General features: G+C 42.2%; 1 protein-coding gene across 1 annotated transcript in view; it reads right to left on the bottom strand.

The window, feature by feature from the left end:
* The window catches only part of XIRP2 (xin actin binding repeat containing 2), an 87,647-nt gene that overhangs the window by 17,263 nt on the left and 45,764 nt on the right, over nt 1–24,620 (bottom strand). Inside the window, exons 4-6 of the mRNA XM_079974905.1 lie at nt 4,631–4,744; nt 2,455–2,527; nt 641–765 (exon numbers count right to left, since the gene is read on the bottom strand). Of these exons, the coding sequence (XP_079831031.1) occupies nt 641–765; nt 2,455–2,527; nt 4,631–4,744 (312 nt within the window). The remainder of the gene's footprint in view (nt 1–640; nt 766–2,454; nt 2,528–4,630; nt 4,745–24,620) is intronic.

Raw genomic sequence — 24,620 nt, 5'->3', positions numbered from 1 at the left:
GGATGTTAGAGAATTCCAGATTATGTCTGTAAAATTTAGACTAAACACATGCAAGATCTTCCTAGATATCTCCCAAACAGACCGAAATATAATTTAATATACAAACAGCACTGTCCTGTGAGCCACTGTACATCGGTTCATGGGATCACGCTTAAGGAGCCCAATGTTGCTATGACACTCTAACAGGTACATGGGAAGATAAGGGGTGGTCACAACCCCAACTCTGCTATTGGCTGCCATGCTCACAGCATCCTAACATCTTTTTCAGTCAAAGAAAAGCCAGTGTAATCAAATCCCACTACTTCATTGCAGCAAGGACTTGGCAGGAAGAACAGTGAGCACACTCTGTCTTACTATCAAGTGATCATCAGAAGACACTAGCAGGAGTCACTGTTTGCCCTGCCACAGTTTTAATTTGCCCCCAAACAATTGGAGCATAACCACCCCACCCCCCTTGCCACACACATCCCTTGTTTACGGACTTAAGATTTGCACTGGAAATATCACTTAAACGAATGCAACATAGCTATTCTGAATTTAAAGGCACTGCAACTCAGAAAAGAATATTAACTATATGCAAAAAATGATAACAATTCAGGATTGTTCGGATGGAGAAAATCCCATTTTTGGCACCACCGACCTTGATCTGCTTTGCAGGTGTTCCACTCTCTCGGCCAGAATGGAACTGAGCTGTTTTTTCAAAGTGCTGCTTTAAGGATTGCGTAGAAATCTTTGGGATCTCCTCATCTGTAGCTGCATTGACCACTGCAATACAGAAAGAAAATTAAAAGAAAAATGAAAACTTGAATTTATATTGGCTGTATGAAAATTCATTAGCATATTTCTGTGTATTTCTCCCCACAGGCACATTTTTGTATGTGATCCCCCCCCAAATATATTGCATTTTTATATCATATTTTCACAAATGTATGCATTTTTATGAACAACTCCCCCTAACGTATGCATTTCAATTTTTTCCCCAAAGTGCAAATTTCAAAGGACGGTTTGCATTTTGGTTTGCATATTATTCGGGATTTGTGAGTTACACCCTTGTGCAAATTAAGTGAAACAAACAATGAATTTATTAGTTTATTGTACAAAACTCACATACAAAACTAGCGGATATGACCTCTGCTATTTTTAAGCAGCATTTGAACATGGTTTGGCATGGAGTCTACTAGTTTCGAACAGACACTGTTGATTTTCGGATCCCTGTACCACACCTGAATCATTGCGTGAATTAGCTTCTCCATAGTTGTACAGTCTACAGCATGGAGGTGACTTTTGCATATAGCCCACAAATTCCCAATGGGATTTACATCCGGGGAATTCCCTGGCCAATCAAGTACCTGTATTTGCTGCTCTGTCATGAATTTCTTCACCACTTTCAATGTGTGACAGGGGACTAGGTCCTGCTGCAATATCCCAGTACCATCAGGATACCTCTTTTTCAGCTCTGGAATAACTCTTTTTCATAGAACCAATTGTGGCGAGCACATCATTCCTTCTATTGGCTTCCAGCACCATAATGATAAACTGACTTTTCGTGTTTGTTTTAAGTACAGGATTACGAGTAAGATAGAAAACATGCTATGTTTTAATTTATTTGCACAAGGGTGTAGATAGTGTTGCAAACCAGAGCAAATATCTCCTCCATCCCTACTTCAGGAATCCCCAAAGGCTTGAGCATTCCCAGTGGCGTGATTGGTTGGAAGTTGCTACCAAAAACCACCAGGTTGGATTTGATGGGCCTCTGGGTCAAAGTCTAGCCTGGAGACTCTGTGGTTCTTATTCTGCACTATTTCTCTCGCATTGATAGCAGAGAACCTTTCATAGATAGAAAGTCCTAGCCATGAGCTAGAATCACATTGAACCAGAGTTTATTTGCTGAGTGACATAGCAGCACCTCTTTCACATGTCAGACCAGAGCTGATTGAACACTGCAATAACAGGGACTGTGAGCCTTTATTAATTTCTGGCTAGGTGATCAGTCCAAGGGTAATTATATCCTTTGATATTCATGACATTTAAATATCTGCTAGGGGAATTGTTACAATAATAATAGAGAAAGAAAAATTGTTTGCCTAAGCCCAGGGCACTTGTGAAAAACACTCAAGCATATATTAGGTAATTTTAAGCACACCGCCATTCATATCAATGGGATGTATGAATGTGCATAAGAGGAGATGCAAAGGCTTCTGGGCTGGAGTGAGTGTAAATAACCTTAATTATATCCTAATCTTTATGGCCACAATCCATCCAAAGTTAAGTCCCACTGATTTTGATGGATGATATTTAAGTAGGTGCTTAGTTCTCCAGTCAAAATTAATGGCACTCCCAGGACTTAATTGTGGATGGATTTTGTCTTTCATCCATATGCATACAACAGAATTTGCTGTGTGAAAGGGTAGCTATCGCTTCTTGCCCCCCAGTATATTCTCAGATTTCTCTTACCTGTTTCCTCAATGCTTTGAGTGACGTTAGAAGCTCTCTTAGCTTCAGACAAAGCTTGTTCACGATGAGAAACCTGCAAACACAAATACACACCACAAAATAATTAAATAAACCAAATTTCAGTGTGAAAATCAATATTTTAATTTGATCTATTGTATGCTTTATGCATTGGGACGCAGGTGGCGCTGTGGGTTAAAGCCTCAGCGCCTAGGGCTTGCCGATCGAAAGGTCAGCGGTTCGAATCCCTGCGGCGGGGTGCGCTCCCGCTGCTCGGTCCCAGCGCCTGCCAACCTAGCAGTTCGAAAGCACCTCCGGGTGCAAGTAGATAAATAGGGACCGCTTACCAGCGGGAAGGTAAACGGCGTTTCCGTGTGCGGCTCTGGCTCTGGATCTGGCCAGAGCAGCGATGTCACGCTGGCCACGTGACCCGGAAGAGTCTCCGGACAGCGCTGGCCCCTGGCCTCTTAAGTGAGATGGGCGCACAACCCCAGAGTCTGTCAAGACTGGCCCGTATGGGCAGGGGTACCTTTACCTTTACTATGCTTTATGCAACTCTGGGCGGAGGAGGAACAAGTGCTTTAAGGAGGGAACAGTGTGAACACTAGAACTGATGCTCTGTAGTTATCTGTGAGACAGAAAATCAGCAATTAAAATTTCACCTCTGCCAAAAATTCACAAGGTAGGCAAGTTGCCATCTCTTCGTCTCTTGAAATGCATTTATTTATGTATTTTATTGATGTATATACCACTATTTATAAATATGTAAGAGCAATACTTGACAGTGCTTGAATTGGGGGGACAGAGAGGGTCCAGCCCCCCTTAGTTTAGGGGTCAGTCCTCCTACAAGACTGCATCATTTGGCTAAGCTTAGTATGTTAGGGGATGAGAGATTTCTTTAAGACCCCCCCCGCCACCTCCCCATCCCCATAATTTAAGCCCCAGTATCTGGAAATGTCGTCATCATCATCATCATCACCATCTCAAAGCATGTGATAATACTGGGACAATAATTTAGCCTACTTTACAGGGCAGTTTTAAGGATAACTGAGACAAAGTATGTGAAGTGCTTTGAGGACTCAATAACTTCTATTTGAATGCAGAAAACTTCAAATACACACCATCAGTGACTGAATTTGGATACATGCGGGTACAGTGCACACCACCTCTCCCCCCCATCTTGCCACTGTTTGCCCACCCCCCCTTGCTCCCCTCACACTTTTGCTGCCACCACCTCCATTGCTGCAAATGCTTCCTGGGCTTGGGGAACAAGGCACAAGGCTCTGTCAGGATCCTGAGTACCTGCTGCCTCATTCCCTAAGCCCAGGAAACACCTGCCTGGCTTTGGGAAGGATGCAGCAGCGTGCTGGGATCCTGACGGAGCCTGACAGACCCTCACACCCTCATCCCGCAAGCTGGACAAGCAGGTCCTGGGCTCAGGGAACGAGGCCCTGCCAGCATCCTGGAGCCTGAAATGAGAGGGCTCTTGGACCCTGTCAGAGCCCTCCTGCCTCCATCCCAAAGCTGAGCAAGTGCTTCCTGCTGGAGCCCTGCTGCCTCCTTCCCTGAGCATGTGCAGAGTGCCTCCCACCCCGTTTGCCCAGTTGGTTGTCCCTCCTCCAGCCATTTCTAGGTGGTGAGTACCAGCACCTTATTTTCAAGAGACCGAAAAGCACTGGGTACAGCAATACAAACTTACACGTCGGTACAGACATCTGGACCAGCAGTTCTTTAATTTCTGTAGTAAAGTGTCTATCCGGTAGGTATAGCATATTGCATACAATGGTCACTTGTTCCAGTTTAGCATGGGGCAACCCAACGAGGAGAGACCAAAGAAGAAAGTGGAAATGGGTTTGAGGAGGAACGGGTGTGGTTAACAGGAAGGTGTCAAAGAAGGAAAGCTGCGGTGAAAGGAGGAAAGGATCCACTGCTCTTCTGTCACCCAAGGGCCCATACAAACCTGAAGCTGGCCCTGCCAAGTGGCAACATTTTTGCACAAATACTTTTATCAGTGGTACTTCAATTATTTCCTGAGACGGGTAATGCGAACGGGTAATGAGTACAGGTGCAAATCGCTCCATGCTTTGGAGTTTTCTCCAAAGCAAGGACGGATGCTGTAAGCACCAGAGGGCAAAAGTGGCACAGGCAAAATGGTATCTCATTGCATTGGTACAGTTACCTTTTCTGATTGAAAGGCTTCCCGCTGAGTTGCCTTTGACGCCACCTCGTTCACTCTGGTTTCTGTGCTGCTGCTGCTGCTTGAGATTGTGGCTTGGCTTCGACTCGTCACCTTCTGAAGATGAATAGAAAACAATTCTACGTTGGCAAGTTTACGGTACACTTAAATAAACACTTTCTTATTTTCTTTTCTTTTCCTTTTATTTCTTGTACACGGGCCTTTCCTCATACAGAGCCCTCAGGGACTAACACCAGCATTAAAACACACACAAGTAAAGTCACAATTGGCAATGCAACAGCATGTGGCAATCAGTGAAACAGGTTGACCAAGAGGGCCACTCCCGCGATACTCTGAAGATCTGCAAAAATAAATGGTTCTTAAGCTGGCGCATGAATCAATACATAATGCGGGTGAGAACCAGATCTGTACTGGGAGGGGGTTCCATAAATAGAACTGCCTCCATAATCATAAATGATTCTACGGTATATAAGAGGAAAGAGCCAGTTATTTAGTAATAGGGCATAACTCATAATATAATTGGCAAGGATAAGATAAGAAAAAAAAAAATACTGGGATGGCTTTTGCCGTAACACACATTGTGGTTTCATTACTATAGTGCATCCAGGAAATTTCCTTTGCTAGGCTTTGTGGCATAAGATATGTATTAAAAGTAGTAGTACAGGACACAGTGACCTGGGTTTTAATGGAAGCTCTGTTGATTTAATCGTCAAATTCCTATTTACAAGCAAGTACGTGACTGGCATATATAGGAGAAAGTTCCCCAACTTGAAGATGATGTGAAGGTCTTGTTCGGAGGATGTAAATATGCGGAGCTAAAAGTCCCAGCAGGTGGGACAGAGGAATATTTCTAGTGTTGCTAGAAATTGTTGCAGCTTAAATCCCTGATTACAAACAACAGCAACTCTTAATCTTTGCCTTCAATACAAGCTGTGCATTATGGCTCCTCAGCTCCTCAGATTTCAACCCTATTCGAGCTGAACAAGGCTGCCCCCACCCACCTTTCTACCCGATTTTTGCCACAGTGGGGCCAGCTGCCACAAAGAAGAAGGTTGTCCTCCATCTTCTGTCCTGCTCCTCAGGGAAGGACACCTCTGTCATTTCCTACTTGCTCCCTGGTGCTTGGGATGCTGTTACTACAGTGATCCAGACATTGGGGGATGGAGAGTGGAAAGAGATACCCCTTTCTTCCACCACCAGTGCCAAAGAAGAGGAAGGTGAGAAGGAGCACTGTGGTGTTTGTACGAATTGCTTTGGGTTGCTAGCCTCACCCTGAGTCAAGCCTGGAGAGTTCACTCCTCACTGCCTGTTTCTCCAAGGGGCAAATGAGGGAGGAACCAATTCACATGTCAGAAACTGTAAAGTAATGAGGTCTCCAGCAAACAGCATAATGGTGGGAAGCAGCATCTGCAGTGTGCGACAATTATTATGACAATGTAGCTAGTTTTTTCAGCATGATGGCCATATACAAGCCCAAGTTAAATTCCCATGGATTTCAAGGGGAGCATTAGCAGAAGTCAATAGGAATTAATAAGGGCTTAACTTTGGCTGGGCTCATGCACAAGAGGACTTCCATTGCATTCCCTAAACAATGGCTTAATTGGCCATTCCTGGGGTTGCTCAGTTGGTAGTTCATGAGACTCTTAATCTCAGGGTTGTGAGTTTGAATCCCACACTGGGGAAAAGATACCTGCATTGCAGGGGGTTGGACTAAATGACCCCCATGCTCCCAACTCTACAAGTTGATGATTCTATGATCCTCCTCGTATCCATGTTATCATGGATGTTCATGCCAAATTTGAAAATCACATGCCTGGCTCTATAGATCTGTAGGACCTGGAGCACATGGAAATAGTCAGAGACACACAAACGGTTCTGGGTGTGATGGACTGTTCAGCTCATTTTCCCAAAGCCCTTGGGCAGGGACAAGGGGTGTGGGGGTGATTTCCAAAGGAAATAATCTATTTCCTTGTTTGATAATTCATAGGTTCATAAATATTTCCTGATGTCCACAGGGAAAGAGAGCATGTGAACTGCAGAATGTAAAGGTTTGAACTTTCCAACTGTTGCTTGCAACAGCAATTATGTTAAGCGGAGGCAACCATGAGGCTGGTCACAGGCAGAACATATCGTTCAAACTAGGTGGTAAGGAATGGTAGGAAGAATGGGCAAGATTATTTAGATGGATCATTTCCCTCCCCCTCCCATAAATGTAATTGTGGAAATGCTGTTGTAAAGTGATTTTCACATAAAAATAGCGTGCGGTTGAAAGCAAATGCGGGTCAGGGGGAGGAATCAATGCATGTCCCACAGGTAAGAATAAATGTTAAGAAGTGTTCAGGATTGATTTTTTTTTTTTTTTACATACAGAATTCTCTGGAGTAGATCACAGTTGAAAGGAAGCAGAAGTCAAGGAGCCTAGATGGCATCATCCACTGGCATCTCTCTCATTTTGAGATGAACCTTAAAACTACATTATATTAAGCATATTCCTAATTATGGTTCCATTAGGTATATAACTGACAGTTCAAAGACAGCTAACAATGGTTAGTAAGTGTATGAGGGCTTGCTTTGTATTTATAGTTGAATCTTTCCTACAGCGCCAATGGGATTGTTGTGTAGCTAAGTGGCTTGAGAGCTACAGGCATTCCATTTACAATTTGCCTCATCTTTCTTCCTTGCCGAGACTGAGTGATGAGCACAGCACACAATTGGCAGGGAACACAACTGGTTCTAGTCTACACGGTTCGCCTACAGCTGTTGTTATCACAGTCTGTGTGCTTTTTATGTCCAGTGCCAAAAATAAAGGCTAAATGGGATGAGTTGCCAGTCTGGTCCAGGCACTCTTGAAGGAGATGGGGTTTCTGGATCCATGAAATCCGGGTCCATGCCTGGTTTTGGTACTTGGTCACCCTGCAGGATAACCTCTGTGGGGATCAAGGATAGAGCATGAGACTCGTAATCCAAGGTAGTGGGGTTTGAGCCCCAAATTGGGTGAAATATTTCTGCATTGCAGGGGCCCTTGTGGTTCCTTCCAACTCTACAATTTTATGATTCAATTATTCTTAGACAGGGGGAGTGTGAACCTGTTGATTCCCCTTGTCCTCGCAGCTGTTGCTATGCTGTTACTAAGAACCATGGTATTAATTTGGAAAGGCTGTCCAAGCTGGGTGAGGGTGGTATTTCATTGTGGTGGTTCCACTCATCCAAAATGTAGCACTGGGGGGAATTTTCTGCTTCAGGGTTCTATCTTATCCACTTTTCTGTTCATCATCTACAAAAGACCACTGAATGGTCTTTTAATATATTACTAATTGAATACTTTACGGACTTGAAATTGAATCTGCTCACACACACACACACAAATGAGAGAGAGAAATTCTTCTTCACCCAGATATGTTGCTGTTGTTGTTGTTTAGTTGTTTAGTCGTGTCTGACTCTTCGTGACCCCATGGACCAGAGCACGCCAGGCACTTCTGTCTCCCACTGCCCCCTGCAGTTTGGTCAAATTCATGCTGGTAGCTTCGAGAACACTATCCAACCATCTCATCCTCTGTCGTCCCCTTCTCCTTGTGCCCTCCATCTTTCCCAACATCAGGGTCTTTTCCAGGGAGTCTTCTCTTCTCATGAGGTGGCCAAAGTATTGGAGCCTCAGCTTCACAATCTGTCTTCCAGTGAGCACTCAGGGCTGATTTCCTTAAGAATGGATAGGTTTGATCTTCTTTCAGTCCATGGGACTCTCAAGAGTCTCCTCCAGCACCACAATTCAAAGGAATCAATTCTTCAGCGATCAGCCTTCTTTATGGTCCAGCTTTCACTTCCATACATCACTACTGGGAAAACCATAGCTTTTACTATATGGACCTTTGTTGGCAAGGTGATGTCTCTACTTTTTAAGATGCTTTTTAAGATGTTGTCATTGCTTTTCTCCCAAGAAGCAGATGTCTTTTAATTTCATGGCTGCTGTCACCATCTGCAGTGATCATGGAGGCCAAGAAAGTAAAATCTCTCACTGCCTCCATTTCTTCCCCTTCTATTTGCCAGGAGGTGATGGGACCAGTGGCCATGATCTTCATTTTTTTGATGTTGAGTTTCAGACCATATCTTGCGCTCTCCTCTTTCGCCCTCAATAAAAGGTTCTTTAATTCCTCCTCACTTTCTGCCATCAAGGTTGTGTCATCTGCATATCTGAGGTTGTTGTTATTTCTTCCAGCAATCTTTATTCTGGCTGGGGATTCATCCAGCCCAGCCTTTCGCATGATGAATTCTGCATATAAGTTAAATAAGCAGGGAGACAATATACAGCCTTGTCGTACTCCTTTCCCAATTTTGACCCAATTTTGAATCATCCGGATATAAGAAGGTCCAATTTCAGGTCTGCCAACCATGTCCCTGTCCATTAAATGGAAGTTATGTGGGCAACATTTTAGAATCTTCTCATGACACATATGCCGATAAGCAAACTCTGTGTTAAAGCTACTAATTTTTTGTAAGACAACACCACAGGAGATGTTGGACTACGCAGCATGGGAGAATAACAGGTTCTCACCCATTTGACAATGAACCATATTAGTAATCAGCATTGTTTAGTTTGTGTATCCATCACTTGCAGTGACATCCTATTCATGTCTCCTCAGAAGCTGGACCCACCCCCAGGGAAAATGGGTGCAGGACTGCAAGCCTCACCTACTATGCTCATCCTTTCATCTACAAGTCTTGGTCTGCTTTTGTGCAGCCCTGGCAAAGAGCTGTCAATCCCCTTCAAGCAAATCCCAAAATAGAGTGGATGAGCCCTACACGTTAGTGACCAATATTATTTGTAATCACATTCTTCGGAGAGATGTGCAGCCAGAGGTCTCTAAAGGGAATGATGATCATATTCTTCAGCAGTGACTCAGGTGCACTACCCTGGTTTTACTAGCAGTAATCCATTTTCCTGAGCTTTCTGTGCTTTTTATGATGAGCCAAACTTCACATCAGTTGATGCTCTTTGTTATGGCACAATGTTCTCTGGTCTATAAGAATTCAGCTTTATCCCTTTCCATGGAGAAGGCTGCCTGCTCTTTGTCTGAGAGTGTTTGTATCTGACAGCCAGGTTTATGCCGTATTGACGGATTGGCCTCCTTATCCTTCAAAATCAATTTAGTAGCTGCGACTGAGATGATTTTTGGCCCCTTCAAGAACAGAAGAGGTTCTTTCCAATTTCACACAGTGCAGTGGTGAACTTCTGTAGCTAAATTGCATGCTACACCCCGCCACACGCACACAAAGATACCAGGCTCTGAAACAAAGATCCTGGTGTTTAGTAGTGGTCTGCATGCCTAGACACATTGTGAAGATAGTGAGAGAACAGTCCCCAACCTTCTCCAAATGATATGATCAGCACTGTCAAAATGGACAGCATCGGCCATGCATTTGGTACTATAACATGGATCCCAATGCACACTGCAGGAACCCTATATCAATCCTTGGTACCAGATATAAGGAAGTTTGTTTTAAAAACAAACAAGTTCAAGTTCAACATGTCTGCAAAGGAGCTAATTCTGGCTCACAGCTGTCCCTTTGCAAAACAAAGCTGCTGTGCCAAAGTATAAAACATACTTAAGAAGTCTAAGAAAACATCTAAACACACACACATATGTGTGTGAATTTTGTTTCATTTACTTCCCCCAACAATTAGGATCTTTAAACTAAAAGGCCCAAAGTGTGAATGAACTTGAAGATGAACAAGAAATCATTCAAAGTTCTGCTCCAAAAATGAACTTAATTCATGTTCAGCTCACTTGGCAATTATGGGAACTATTTTCAGATACAGTTCAGAAATTTTTGAACTAATTCAGTGAATTTCATTTAACCAAACTAGGTCATCCCAAGGCCTGATAAGAATTTGGCAAAAGGAACTGCAGGCATGACCCTCATTTACACATGTGGATCCTTATCCATTAGGGCTTCAGCCCTGCACAAACAAACTAGGAGTATGCTCCATTTAATACAGTGGGACTTACATTTGAGCATACATATGCACAGGACTGAGGTTCACCGACATTGGGTGGTGGCATACCATGCCAAAGAGTTTAATATTTGATGCTACAATTCTATGCAATTCTCTTTGCAATGTTAAGTTGTGCATGTATTACAGTATACAGTGGTGTCTTGGGTTACAGACGCTTCAGGTTACAGACTCCGCTAACCCATAAATAGTACCTCAGGTTAAGAATTTTGCTTCAGGATGAGAACAGAAATCGTGTGGCGGTAGTGGGAGGCCCCATTAGCTAAAGTGGTACCTCAGGTTAAGAACAGTTTCAGGTTAAGAATGGACCTCCAGAACGATTTACCGGTAAGTTCTTAACCTGAGGTACCACTGTATTTGTTTCTGAAGAGCAAGAGACATATACCAGGCAGATGATTTTTGGAGAGCAGATTACGCTTGCTTTGGTTTTCAGAAAACTGGCCACTGCTCCCATCAATGGCTGTTGCTTAAATGTTATTCAAAACTATTTCATTGTGTTCAGTAGCATTGTGTGAAGGAGACAGGAGGGGGCTTCCTAGCAGTATTTACAACCAGAGTTTGAAAGCACTTCACCACATGCTGCTTTTTTCCTTTTTTTAAACTTTTACTTTTACTTAGAATTGAACACTACCCTGGTGGGAAAGTCAAATGAAAGAGCTCCATCTATGTGGCTCCTGCTAATGCATGGCTTTTTAGATCTATTTGAGTGTGCTGGTTGTGTGGGAAAGCTACACAAAAGCAGGATGGAATTACTAAGCCCTGTGTTGTGATGCCCATTATTCTCTATGAGTTGGAGGATGAAATTTGTAATGTGTAGACTGCTCAATGCTCCCCATATGATTTATAACCTAAGTTTTGCAGAACAAAACTGTCCTTGCTATAACTCCCCCCCCCCCGGTCCTTTACCTAACTTATTATCTGACTTTGAACTTTGGGTTCCGTTGTTTCCCTGTTCTTGTGGTAGTTTTCAGTATCCTCTCCAATAACTCTGATGAATCAGATGCTTGATGTCATCTTGCGCTTTCTGGTTTGTATCCCCATCCCTCAATTTTTCCACCTCTTTGGCTCACTCACAGATCATGTTTTGGATTTGATAACAGTTTTTTCTATATTTCCATTTCCTGATGGTCACCTTCTTTTTCTCTCATTCTTCTTTGTGCAAACCTCTTACTAGATCATCAAATTACCTTCAGAATCTGAATTACCTTTGTGCAAACCTCTTACTAGATCATCGAATTACCTTCAGAATCTGGATTTTGATGCCTTCACCCCTGTTAGGTCCTTCGGTCGATATCTCCTGTTTATTTATTCCCTGCATCTTCTTCTAGTGTTCCTCTTTCCCTATGGAACTGCTCTTCTACATTGTTCCTGTCATCCTTCTCCTACTTTGCCTTTAGTTCCTCATTGTAGTAATTTCAGTAATGAACTTGGGCTGCTTTATAAGTTATGGGGCAAGACTAAACACATTTCTTCTCCCTGGCATAAATTAATGTACATGTCTTTTCTTCTTCCACCTGCTCAACCTTAGTATTTGCCAAAACAAATTGCTTCTTTTCCTTCTTCTCCTTGCTTTTTAACTGTTAATTTTGTGCTCTACCTTTTTTCATCCCCTCCCCATGTCTCACATCTCGGATTTTTGCTTAGTTCCCCTGCCCACCATAATAAATCAGCAGCTCCTGACTTTTCTATTTCTGTAACTTACATCTCCTGGTCCTTTATAGAACTCTTATTTCTAAACCTTCTCAACCAAATGGGTCATAGCTCATTGGCAGAGGACCTGCAATGCATGGAGAAGGTCCCACATTCAATCCTGGGCATCTCCAGGGCTGGAAAAGATGCCTAGTCAGTATAGACAATACTGAGCTGGACAGATCATCTAAAGAAATAGCAGTGGAAGAAGGAAAGCAATGAGCAGAAGAAATAAAGGAAGATGCTTTGATACAAGGCAAATTCCTATGCCTCCCCCTATGCCTCATGATTTTCTTCTTTCTCTACTATTTCTTCAGAAGATCTTTCTGGTTTCGTCCTCACCCAAACCTACATCCAGTCCTTTTTCATCTCATTTCTTCTTCTTCTCATTAAATATATTGCTTTAGCTCATTTTGCTTTCTTTCTCTAACTAATCCCTCCTTGATTTCTGGTTAGTTTTCTTTGACTTTTAATTCTAATTTTAATTTAAGAACAATGGTTGATTCTTCTTCACTTGCTATTGGCTAGTTTTTCATCTTGCTTTTCGGTGGCATCCAGTGTTAGTCAAACTTAGAGCAGACCCATTTAAATCAGTGGTTGTCTGCTGAATTCAGTGGGCCTACTCTGAGAATCACTAACATTGGATATCTCCCTTTGTTTCTTAATTACTTGAACAAATCTTATTTGAATTTTATCAAATACTCTTTTTGAGTCTTATCAATCAGATCTTCATGCTAACAGAACATAAACAATGTTCTTTTCCTTAGCTAATTTATCTGAATGCCCCTTGTATGCTGATCTCTTCCTGATCTCTCCTCTGCATTAAATATTATTAGTAATTCTCTTCTTCCTTCTGTTTTCAATATTGTTAATCATACTCTTCTTTCTTCCTTGCATGAGTTTAGTTTCATGGTTCTCCTCATATATTTTTTTAACAATGCTTGTGTTTCTATTATTTGAAATTCCTAAAGGAATTCAGGCTGATTCAGGCTGTTTGATTCTTGTTGTTTACCTTCATTAGAGTTTTAGATTCTCTCATTTAGTCTTTTCATATTGATCAGCATGTTCAGGACGATATCTAGCTACTCTTTTCTATTTCTGATCTGTCTTCTTCTTTTGCCAATCTTTCATCATGTCTTCTTGCTGCTTCCACATGGCAGCCTGCTCATTCTTTGAAGTTAAATCTTCAAACAGAAAATAGAATATCTTATTTTTCCTGTCTCTTCTCTTCCCGTTCTTTTTCCTTCTTTGATTTATGGCTGATGTTATCAGTTGTCCTTCTCTTCCAACCAGAGATCTCAGAACCTTTTCCTTCTTTTTTCTTCACAGACTTTATTTTCAGCTAAGCTCTGTCATTTTCGGTTGTCAAAGCCAGCTAAAATTCATTCATTTCTTTTTGTTTATTCTGTCCATCCTTTGAATCATTCTCTTATTTTCTGACACTTGGATTATTGCAGTGCTCTTTTGGTTGGTCTTCTGAATTACCCTCTTGTTGCTTTCATTTTGTCACCTGCCTTATTTTTCCTCACACAAATATGATCATGTTTCTCTGCCTTTGATTCCTCTTCAGTTACCTTTTCCTTTTCACATTCAATTTATGATTCTGCAACTTGCCACAAAATGTATTCAATCTCGGACTTCCTGTTATGCAACGAACCCAGCAAGTCGCCCTCTCGGGTGCTCTGATGCCTGGGAGGGGTCCCCATGGAGATTAATGGGTAAGGGGCATGTCTCCCCTATCCTTTTGAGGGTAACAAAAGGGCACGACCTGTGGTCGTCCATTAATGCCTTTTTGGTAATAACTGGACTGACTGTCTGTAAAGCACTTGGAAGAGAATAAACTGTTGAGTTGGATGTAATGGAACTGAGGATTGGCAGTATGGACTGCAGGAAGATTAATTAGTTTAGGAAGGAGGATGGAGAGGACATATGGATTTTGTTGAGATTACATCAGCCAACCCTCTTGAAGCTTGAAGTTGGAAAGAAGAACAGTGAAAGGGACGGGATGGACCACAGTGTATACCAACTTGGCGGCTTCTAAGACTTTCAGACAGAAAAGAAGAGGTGTGGATTGTGTTTATTTATTAATGAGCTGGTTGTATGTAAAACTGAGGATTAAATTTGGCAAAATCTGAAGGGTGGGTGATGCTGGGAGATTGGCAGTATTAAAGGGGGGGTGTTTATTACATATTTTTACAAAAAAAATTATAGGGGTTTCATTTTCACCCTCTGCACGCCGCACCAGTGAAGATGAGTTGTTGATTACTGGGGCCAGATGTCAGACAGCAATGTTCAAGACTATGTTAGGGAGGAATGTGTGTATGTTGACTGGGAGGAAACAAGACCTGTTTTTCTCAGGTAAAATGTTACTCAAGAGGTATCAGGAGGAAATGTTTGAAAATTGATGAACAAGTATTATAGATAGATGAGGATTTACTCTACTCAACTATTTTGAGGACAGGTTATAACAATGTATAAAAGATATAGCAGAAATTGGTAACTGAACAGGTGTGGAGGCGAAGGGATGAATGTATTTTTAATTATAGCTGGAAAAGTTATTTTATTGGGAGCAGCAAAGGAGGAAGGAAAATAGAGGGGACATCTGGGGTGGCTGGTAAGTCAACTTTTAAATTTGTATTGAACTTGTATTAATTTGGTGAAAAATTGTTAAAATTTATGGAAAATCAATAAAAATAATTGGCAAAAAAATGTATTCATTCTCTAGATCCTGCTTGCCTTCATCTCTGGTTTCTCTATATTCTAATTTCCTTCCTTTCCATTTTTCTGCTTCTTATTATTTGTCACATGCTGGACTTCTTCCTCTCATGCTTCATGCTTTTTTCCTTTTTCTCCCTCACTATGCAACTCTTTAGCAAACAATATTTGTTAAATTAATTCTCATACTTTTGATTTTAAAATGCCTTTAGAATGCAATTCTATAATCAAATCTGAGTTTTATGCTGAAATCCTAATCCTCTTTAACTATGAGTAAAAGGTAAAGGGACCCCTGACCATTAGGTCCAGTCGTGAACGACTCTGGGGTCGCAGCGCTCATCTCGCTTTATTGGCCGAGGGAGCTGGCGTACAGCTTCCGGTCATGTGGACTCATAGCATGACTATGAGTAACCCCAATTTAATTCAATAGGTCTTATTTCTGAGTCTACATGGTTTGGATGGTGTTATAAGTCTATTTGAAGTGGTGCTTGCTTCTGAGTAGAGAGATATATATATAACTGCATTGTCTTATCTATTTCAGCTAGTTTCTTGCTGCCTTCTCCAGTGTTTAGATTCATTTTTAGTATATTATTTCAGTATTAGCAGATTGTTGTCTTACAAAGATAGTAAGACCACTACGTAAGACCTGTCTTTGGGTCAAGCAGAAAAGAGGTATCCATAATGAGTCTCCAAAATAGATAGTGTATTGCAAATTCACTAGGATGTATGTCACTGGAATACAATGGGACAGAGACCTGGGTTAAATGTGTAACAAACTCACCCATGCTGGGTTCCATGCACCTGGTGTCATGCCTGTTGGCATCTACATGTGCAGCATTAGTACACAAGTGATCTGTGCCTCAGGAGTATTTTGTGCTAGCATGTTCATTATGCACACAGAACCGGTGACACTGTGTGCGCAATTCCTTTTCTTCTTTTTTGCTCAGCACATTTAAACCGGGCTGTATTTTTGTAAATGCGGAATCTGATATAATCTGACGGATGGAGGCTTTCACATGGCATCTTCAGTTTGCTTCCAGCGCAGCCATGATGTGCATTTTGTGGCCTTTAGCAAGTCAGCATTACCTATCCCACCAGGATGCCATGAGGATGAAAGGAGATCATTGCAAGTGTGCCACCCTGAGTTCTTTAGAAGCCAGAATAGAAGGATTACTAATAAATATATTTCTTGCTATCCAGAGACGAGTGATGTTTGCCCTTTAGTTGGACTTTGCTTTCAGTTCTGCTAGAAGCAAGTACTAACCATTATTCAGCCACTCGTTTTATGTGAAGAACTGCACATAGCTCAAAAGCTTGCACAACTAATATATAATACCTCTGTAATACAATGGTATCAGTGCTCAAATTACAGACAGCAGAAGAGAATCAGAGTTGAATAAAGAGGAGTCAGCCACACCTGGGGCTGCTGTACCACTCACTGGGGAATTGGACCAGGTTCACTGTGTGCTCCTACAGAAGCTTGGGCTGATGATTTGGAAGCCATGGAAACTGAGGCTGGTGGTCTGGAGTATGCAGAGCTTAGGTCCTTAAGAGACACTATTAGGAATCAGAGTTGCCCAGCAACACAAGGAGGACATCAGAAGGAAGGTCATAGAAAGAGTAAGTACTTGTCTTCAGGACAGAGTGCTGGCCAGAACCACAGGTGTCAGGCCAAGGTGGTGGAGCCTGGGGAAGGTAGACTGAACGAAGAGATGTATTAGGTCTCAGTTCATCTCCAGTCTTCCTCAGAGCAAGTTGCTCACTTGGTGCTGCAACCACAGAACTGCATTGCTGCCTTGGCCTCATGGGTACCCAATTAGTATGGTCAGAACCACCTTCCACTTGGACACTCAGGGTGGGGTGAGTTAAAGCCAAGTCAGTGTCTTGGATCCAAAATGTTCCTCCTAGTAGAATATCCACAGCAAATAATTTGAATGAACGCTTACAGAGGAAATCATTCAAGGATCCTGTCAGTGATCAGAAAAGAGCAAGCCTTCTTCCTTCGGCCTCCCAGATCTTATAATGTCACGGAACTGATATGCTTTCCTGGTTTGTTGCTAGCTTTTAAAAATGAAGATTTAACTTGTTTTCCACTGTTTATTGCCAAATGTTCCTTCTAGAACAAAGATCTTTTATAGTAAGACTGTACTGTGTGCTCCTACACACACACAAAACAAACATAGCAGTCTGAAAGGAGAGGCAAACAGCTATTGACCTGAAAGCTGCAGTGTGAAAGAAAATTCATGGTAAAATCAGGTATTTTTTGCCTATTTGACTCTAATGCACAACAATAACATTAGCAGATTTCTTTTCCTAAGGAACATGGGCTCAACAATCATTATTATTTCTAACTGAGGTGATGCATGCTTCAAGTCCAATGTTTAAAATGCATCTTGATCAAGCTTCTATTGCTCTCTTTGGTACACTGCATTGAATATTGACCCAACATACCAAAGTTAAATAAGGACAGGATGCCAGCCTGGATTTCCTTGTTACCATTAGCTACGTGAATCCTGGCTTGCAATAGGGCAACACAGCAGACCTGATCTTTATATTTGCTCGGGTGGCTTAAAACAGCTTTCAAACTGGGAATGCATCACATTGATTAAAAGGAATTGAATAATTTCCTGTGACAGGCTATGGATTCCCTTAAGAATTGTCAGAAATCTGTGGACAGAAAACCCATGCAGTTTCAGAAGGGGAAGTGAATGCATAACTTGATTAGATGAGATTTTTTGCTGGAGGCTACTCTCCCTGCCTGTCTCCCATATACCTCAAGGGATATGACTACCATATGCATTTCGATCTATACTTATTTTTAGCATTAGGTTTACTTTAAGTAAGTGAAATGCACTAAGCATAGGTAAGTACCAGTTGAGATTGCGCCCGTGAGAGTGTAGTACATTACTGACAAATCACGTTAAATCAAATGGCGAGCACCTTTTTTTTAAACTGGGGTGTGTATTATTTATGATCCTACAGAAGAGGAAGCTCCATTAGATATAAATACAGCACCATTAATGAAAGCAGCAGAAGAAAAAAAGTTGAGCTCCTAAAGGATTAGGTAAAAGTAAAGGGACCCCTGACCAGTCGTGACCGACTCTGGGTTTGCGGCGCTCATCTCGCTTTATTGGCCGAGGGATCCGGCGTACAGCTTCCGGGTCAGGTGACCAGCATGACTAAGCCACTTCTGGCGAACCAGATCAGTGCACGGAAACATCGTTTACCTTCCCACCGGAGTGGTACCTATTTATCTACTTGCACTTTGACATGCTTTCGAACTGCTAGGTTGGCAGGAGCTGGGACCGAGCAACGGGAGCTCACCCCGTTGTGGGGATTCGAACAGCTGACCTTCTGATTGGCAAGTCCTAGGCTCTGTGGTTTAACCCACAGCACCACCCATGTCCCATCCACAGGCCAGAAAACTGAGTAAATATGCAGAGGACCAAGCTCTTGTTTTTATCCAGACAGTCCCACTTTCTGCTCTGCCCTATTCTATTAAGACCAAGAAGATAATCTCTGTTCTCTCTATGAGTGTCTTTTGTGCCCGGAATTCCTTTTCAGCCCGAAAGACTATGGTGGTTGTTTGTTTGTTTGTTTTTAGCCTTGCAGTACATATTGCTGCTAATAGGATTTATTTGTGTAAAGCCTGCATACATAGAAGACAAAGAAGATGCCTAGAGGTCTGTGCTTGTTTTGGTTTTTGGTTTTTTTACAAACCTGTAGTAGGTAAGCTGATTTCTTCTTCATGATGCATTTGAAAATCAAATTAAGAGTGGCGTAATTCATGGGACATTATTAATTGGGCAAAAGCTTCTTTTCAGTCTCAAGAAGTTGAAAGTTTAGTATTATACTAAACTTCTACCTCAGGGATCTCCAACCGGTCAACCGCGATTGATAGGTCGATCCCCGGATGATAGTGGTAGATCGCGGTTGATCGAGGGCTCACTTTCCTCTGCGGGGCAAAAAGGGCACCCACCCCCGCCCCCTTGCTCTTCCCTTCATTCGTGCAAGATTGCAAAAAAGGAAGATGGAGTTATTGCTGCCGTGTTTACTACTCGGTAAGCATTTCATGGCGTGTCCCCCCAAAAAAAGCAGCAGAAGTAAGGCATCCCCCCAAAAAAGCTCAGCAACTTTGGCCTGCCTCCCTAGCTCAACAACTTTGGGTTCCCTCCCAAATGGGTAGATCACTGCTAGATTTTTTTTATCCGGGAGTAGATCGCAGTCTCTTGGGAGTTGGACGTCCCTGTTCTACTGCATGCACATCACATCTCCTGCTGTATACCAGTCCCCCCAAAAAAAACCCTTGGGTCCCCCCAGCTGTTTTTGAACTACAATACCCATCATCCCTGACCCTGCTAGCTAGGAATGATGGGAGTTGTAGTCCAAAAACAGCCAGAGACCCAAGTCTGAGAAAATACTACACAAAGAAGATTGTCTTTTCACTTTATTGTGGGGAACCTGCCAGGTTCTCTCCCACTTCCCATCTCCACTCAAATCTAGTCCTTGGCTGAAGTATTTGGCCCAGTCATTTTCATACATTTTGAGGAGAATGTCCTCTGATGATTGGATTAATCTTTGGGGAATGGACAAATTGTTAAGAATTTTCATCATTGACTTCAAATTCAAGGTGCTCTCAGTTTGTTTATTTTCTTTTTTAAAACAACAGAAATGGCTTTCCACAGTGTGGCTGCTCAGGCTCCATTCTCGGAACAGACTGCTCTTTGGGAATAATGCTACACCCATCATGACATGTACAATATAGATATTTCTCATACACATCACTTGACTGGAGAAGTTACCTTCGGAGAAGTGCAAATTTTGAGTTGGCTGTGTTTTGATTTGCATATTGTTAAGTGTGAATTAAGCAAGTTTGCCTTTAAATGAAAACTGGATCAAATCCACACACCCCCCCCATTCCCGGTTAAAAAGTAACATGGGAAGTAATTATTAACTACATGGAAGGGAACAGCTACTTCTGACCAGCCTGGAGAGATCAGGGAACTACTGCTAACATGGCATAAAGCACCTGAAGATAAAGCCCAGTATCAATAAAAACACTTTTAACACACTCTAAAAGGCTTTATTTATGCTTGTTTTGGTTGACCTCTATAACTCACTCCTGGTTTTTCTGCTGAGCCGTGTTAAACTTGCACCAATGAAATGTACCGTGCCACAGAGAGCTGTCAGAACGGTTCGTTGTATCACCATAGCTGGCAGAATTTCTGACTGTAGATATGAGATGGTCTGAGTAAATTGCATATGCAAACCTATTAAATATAGGCCTTTTGTGTTTCACACCTTTAATTATTTTGGCTTTTTTCTCCCTCAAGTTTTACCTAAATTTGCTTTCCTGTAATGGAGGGTTAGCCCTCCATCTGTTGTTGTACTCCTGCTCCCTGTAGTACCAGCCAGCTTGGTTAATAGTCAGGAATGATGGTAGTTGAAGTCCAGCAATATCTGGGGAGCACCACATCGCCTACTTAAAACACAGAATTTCTATGTGGTGCACGTAAAATGTTTAAACAAAATAACCCTCTAGAATAAGGACACTTAAAATCTATCATAGAAACAGAAAACTACCTTTAATGCCTGCTAAAATAGGAAAGTCTTTTTCAAGCACCTGAAGTTTACCAGAGAGGGTGCCTACCTAATCTCAACTGGAAGGGGGTTCTACAGGATTTTGCCCCAAATACTGAATGCACAGCTTCTGGTAGTTACAAGCCATGTATCTGAACCATGGGGGAGAGCGGGGCTGACTGAGATTCCTTTCAAAGATCACAGTGGTTGGGCAGAGATATAAGGCATCAGGAGGTGCTGAAGGTATCTTGCACCCAAGGGCCTTGTACATTAAGACAAGAACCCTGAACCTGGTCCAGTATAATATGGTATAATAAGTATAATAAGTACCAGTGTCATGTGCTGACATGTTCCCATCAACAATCTAGTTGCAGCACTGGGCACCAGACAAAGCAGAAGGGTAGCCCCATATGGAGCACATTGCGATGATCAAGCGTTGAGAGTGAATGCTCATTAAATAGCCAACTTTGTCTAATACTCCTGCAAGCAAATCATGATGAAGGGTCATCTGGAAGCTACACTAATGACATATCCAGGTTGTCACATTATCAAGACATGTGTTTCCCTGCACCTGTACTGCAACAATGGCTGCCTGCTGGTGGAGAGAGAGAAAATGCAGAATGTGTTGATGTCATAACACGGACTCTTCCAGAAGAGTTTGCAATACCAGCCCTGCCTCATACACAACCTGTATTCCCATATTAGGTACCAGCGGGTTAATTTAAGGAAGCATAGTGAAGTATTGTCAATGGCTAATTTTAAAATTCACAGGATGATAGCCAGTTGTCAGTACATGAGTGGAATGGACTTCCCCTTCCCCTCCTCCCCTAGAGCTCTAATCAAGGAACACCCCAAGAGGAAGAGGAAGTCCTGTTGTACAAGCAGTAGCCCCCTCACACAACATTGGGTTTCACCCACAGTTTAAAAGCAAAGCAGCCTAGATGCCTAGATGCAAAATTGTTTACAGTACAACCACATACACACAGAGAAACTCTCTCACATACATTTACTATACATTATGGTATACTCAGTCCCTGGTCCATACATGCCAGCTCCTAGGGGCTGAGGCTGTTTTGGCCCCCCTGATTTTTTTAAGAGGGCCAGACTCCCTCAATGTTCAGAGGGCATTTGGCTCTATCCCATGGCTCCTTGTGACAACATTAGGACGTCGCATCAGGCCCCTCAATCAACTTGAGAAGCTGGTGCCTCTGCTCAGTCCTAGTCAAGATTTCAGGCTACTCTGAGTGATTTCAGGCTGCTTCATCCTAATGGGCTTCACTGGGAAGAAGAACCAAGAACCTTAACCTTTATTTGAAACCAGGCACACAAACCCAGGCACGGACAAACACAATATGACATTTCTCTAGGGATGAAACATTTCCTACTACAGATTGTGTGAAAGGATTTAATCGCAATTCTCCATGTGAAAACCCATGATTTCATTGACATGTACCTCCAGCATTAGACTCAAAACATTTTTTGGTGATGCTTTTAATTCTGCCTTCGGATACAGAGTTCTCATTTTATGTAAATAAAACCTGCTCACGTTGATACCCAAAGGCAGCTAGCTGTCTCACTGTGGACTGTAAAAGCTGGATGACATAATTGACAGTGACCTTGTGTATGAATGACCTTGATTTAAAGCACCTCGAGACCATGGAATTTTATTTATTGGTTCAGCAGAGTTTTAGACTAACATCATTTTGTTGTTTCATAGATGAGCGCTGAGCATTAGAGTAAATGTGGCTGTTTATCAAGCCGTTACTATTTCTCAAAATGAACAGCACATATATAGTGCAATGAGTTTCATTATACCATCCCTTACATATTCCAAAAATCATTAACTTGGCTGCAACAGTTTTTTTCCATGATATATGATAATGAAGTAATAAAATACATAAACCTCTTATCTAAACCAACATTTGGAAGCTGCGTTTATATGGCTTTGTGTAGCATCTGGGTTCCTCTGTGCCATTTTTGATCTATTTAGAGAAGCTGATTAAATTTAACACAAAGAAAACAGCAAACTCTTTCCCAAAGAGAACAGCTTAGCACAGCTCCAAGAAAAATATATGCAAAACACTCACAGATAGTTTATAATGAATTATAACCCCAAAGACGTGGTTTACATTTTCATATGTTTGGGGGCCATAGAGAAGAGGTGTGTTTGGATCACTGTTCTACAATATGAGCTTTGACTGGCACTTCATTCATTTGTTTGTTTTACCTTCAGATACAGTAACCGCCACAAGGACATGGGTGGCACTGTGGTCTAAACCACTGAGCCTCTTGGGCTTGCCGATTCAAAAGGTCAGCAGTTCGAGTCCCTGCGATGGGGTGAGCTCACATTGGCTGTCCCAGCTTCTGCCAACCTAGCAGAAAGCATACCAGTGCAAGTAGATAAATCAGTCCCGCTGTGGCAGGAAGGTAAATGGCATTTCCATGCACTCTGGCTTCTGTTGTGCCAGAAGTGGTTTAGTCATGCTAGTCACATGACTCGGAAAGCTGTCTGTGGACAAACACCGACTCACTCGGCCTGAAAGGTAGATGAGCGCCACAACCTTGTACAGTGGTACCTCGGGTTAAGTACTTAATTCATTCTGGAGGTCCGTACTTAACCTGAAACTGTTCTTAACCTGAAGCACCACTTTAGCTAAAGGGGCCTCCCGCTGCTGCCACTGCGCCGCTGGAGAACGATTTCTGTTCTCATCCTGAAGCAAAGTTCTTAACCTGAAGCACTATTTCTGGGTTAGCGGAGTATGTAACCTGAAGCGTATGTAACCCGAGGTACCACTATAGTCACCTTTGACAGGACCTAACCATCCAGGGGTCCTTACAGTAACCCTGTAAAACAGAACATTGAAAATTACCAATATTCATGCGCATCCAGGAAAATTGCCAATCAGGGAAGCAGCTCATATTACTTTTTTTGTTTAAAGCCAAGTGAACATTCCCATGGCACATCCTCTTTCAATGGCAATACAGGGCCGGCGCTATCATTAGGTAGAGCGAAGGGGATGGGGATGCCTCAGGCAGTTGATTTTGAGTGTCATTAGAGAGCAGCAAACTGTTAATTGTTTAATGTATGTTTATTGCATTTTTGCTCCCAGAGAAAGGGACTTGTGGGATTTTCTTTGAAAACAACTAGGCCAGCTTGGGTTCCTTATGTGCATAGGGATAGGTTTGGGGATGCATCATTTGCTGTTCTGTTGTTCAGTCAACAAAATGCCATGGGCCAGCCCTCTTGCAAGTTGGAGAATTTGACAGTCATCAAACTTTAATGCAAGCTCTGTAATTTTTGCTTATTCGCCAACCATACGAGTAGGCAGAGTTTTATGCGAGCACTAGCAATATTTAAGGATACATTGTAAATCAATCAATCAATCAATCAATCAATCACAAACTTCATGACAATGTTGTCAAACCCAGACCATTATACTAATGGTACTCTGTTCACTGACATTGTTTTGGAGTTACCATCCAATCTGATATGCTGAAATGTATATTTCCTTGAAGTGATGATGGTAGCCATTAACAATAATTGTTATATTTCTTATCCTGTCTCTCTACCTATATAACTCTCGGTTATACTAGTTTTTGTTGTGAACAGTCCTGAGACCTGAAGGACGGCATACAAAATAAATAAAAAATAAAATAAAATAAAATAAAATAAAATAAAATAAAATAAAATAAAATATTTCATGCTTTTATCTTGTATTTTTATGATTGAACTGCTCTGAGATCTACAAATGAAGGGTGGAATACAAATTTATTAAATACTAAAGCCTCAGCGCCTAGGACTTGCCGATCGAAAGGTCGGCGGTTCGAATCCCTGCGGCGGGGTGCGCTCCCATCGTTCGGTCCCAGCGCCTGCCAACCTAGCAGTTCGAAAGCACCCCCGGGTGCAAGTAGATAAATAGGGACCGCTTACCAGCGGGAAGGTAAACGGCGTTTCCGTGTGCGGCTCTGGCTCGCCAG

Source organism: Podarcis cretensis (genome assembly GCF_951804945.1).
Source record: "Podarcis cretensis genome assembly, chromosome: 1".
Lineage (NCBI taxonomy): Eukaryota > Metazoa > Chordata > Lepidosauria > Squamata > Lacertidae > Podarcis > Podarcis cretensis.
The sequence above is the reverse complement of the archived record's forward strand: the minus strand, read 5'-3'. Positions and strand labels throughout refer to the sequence as shown.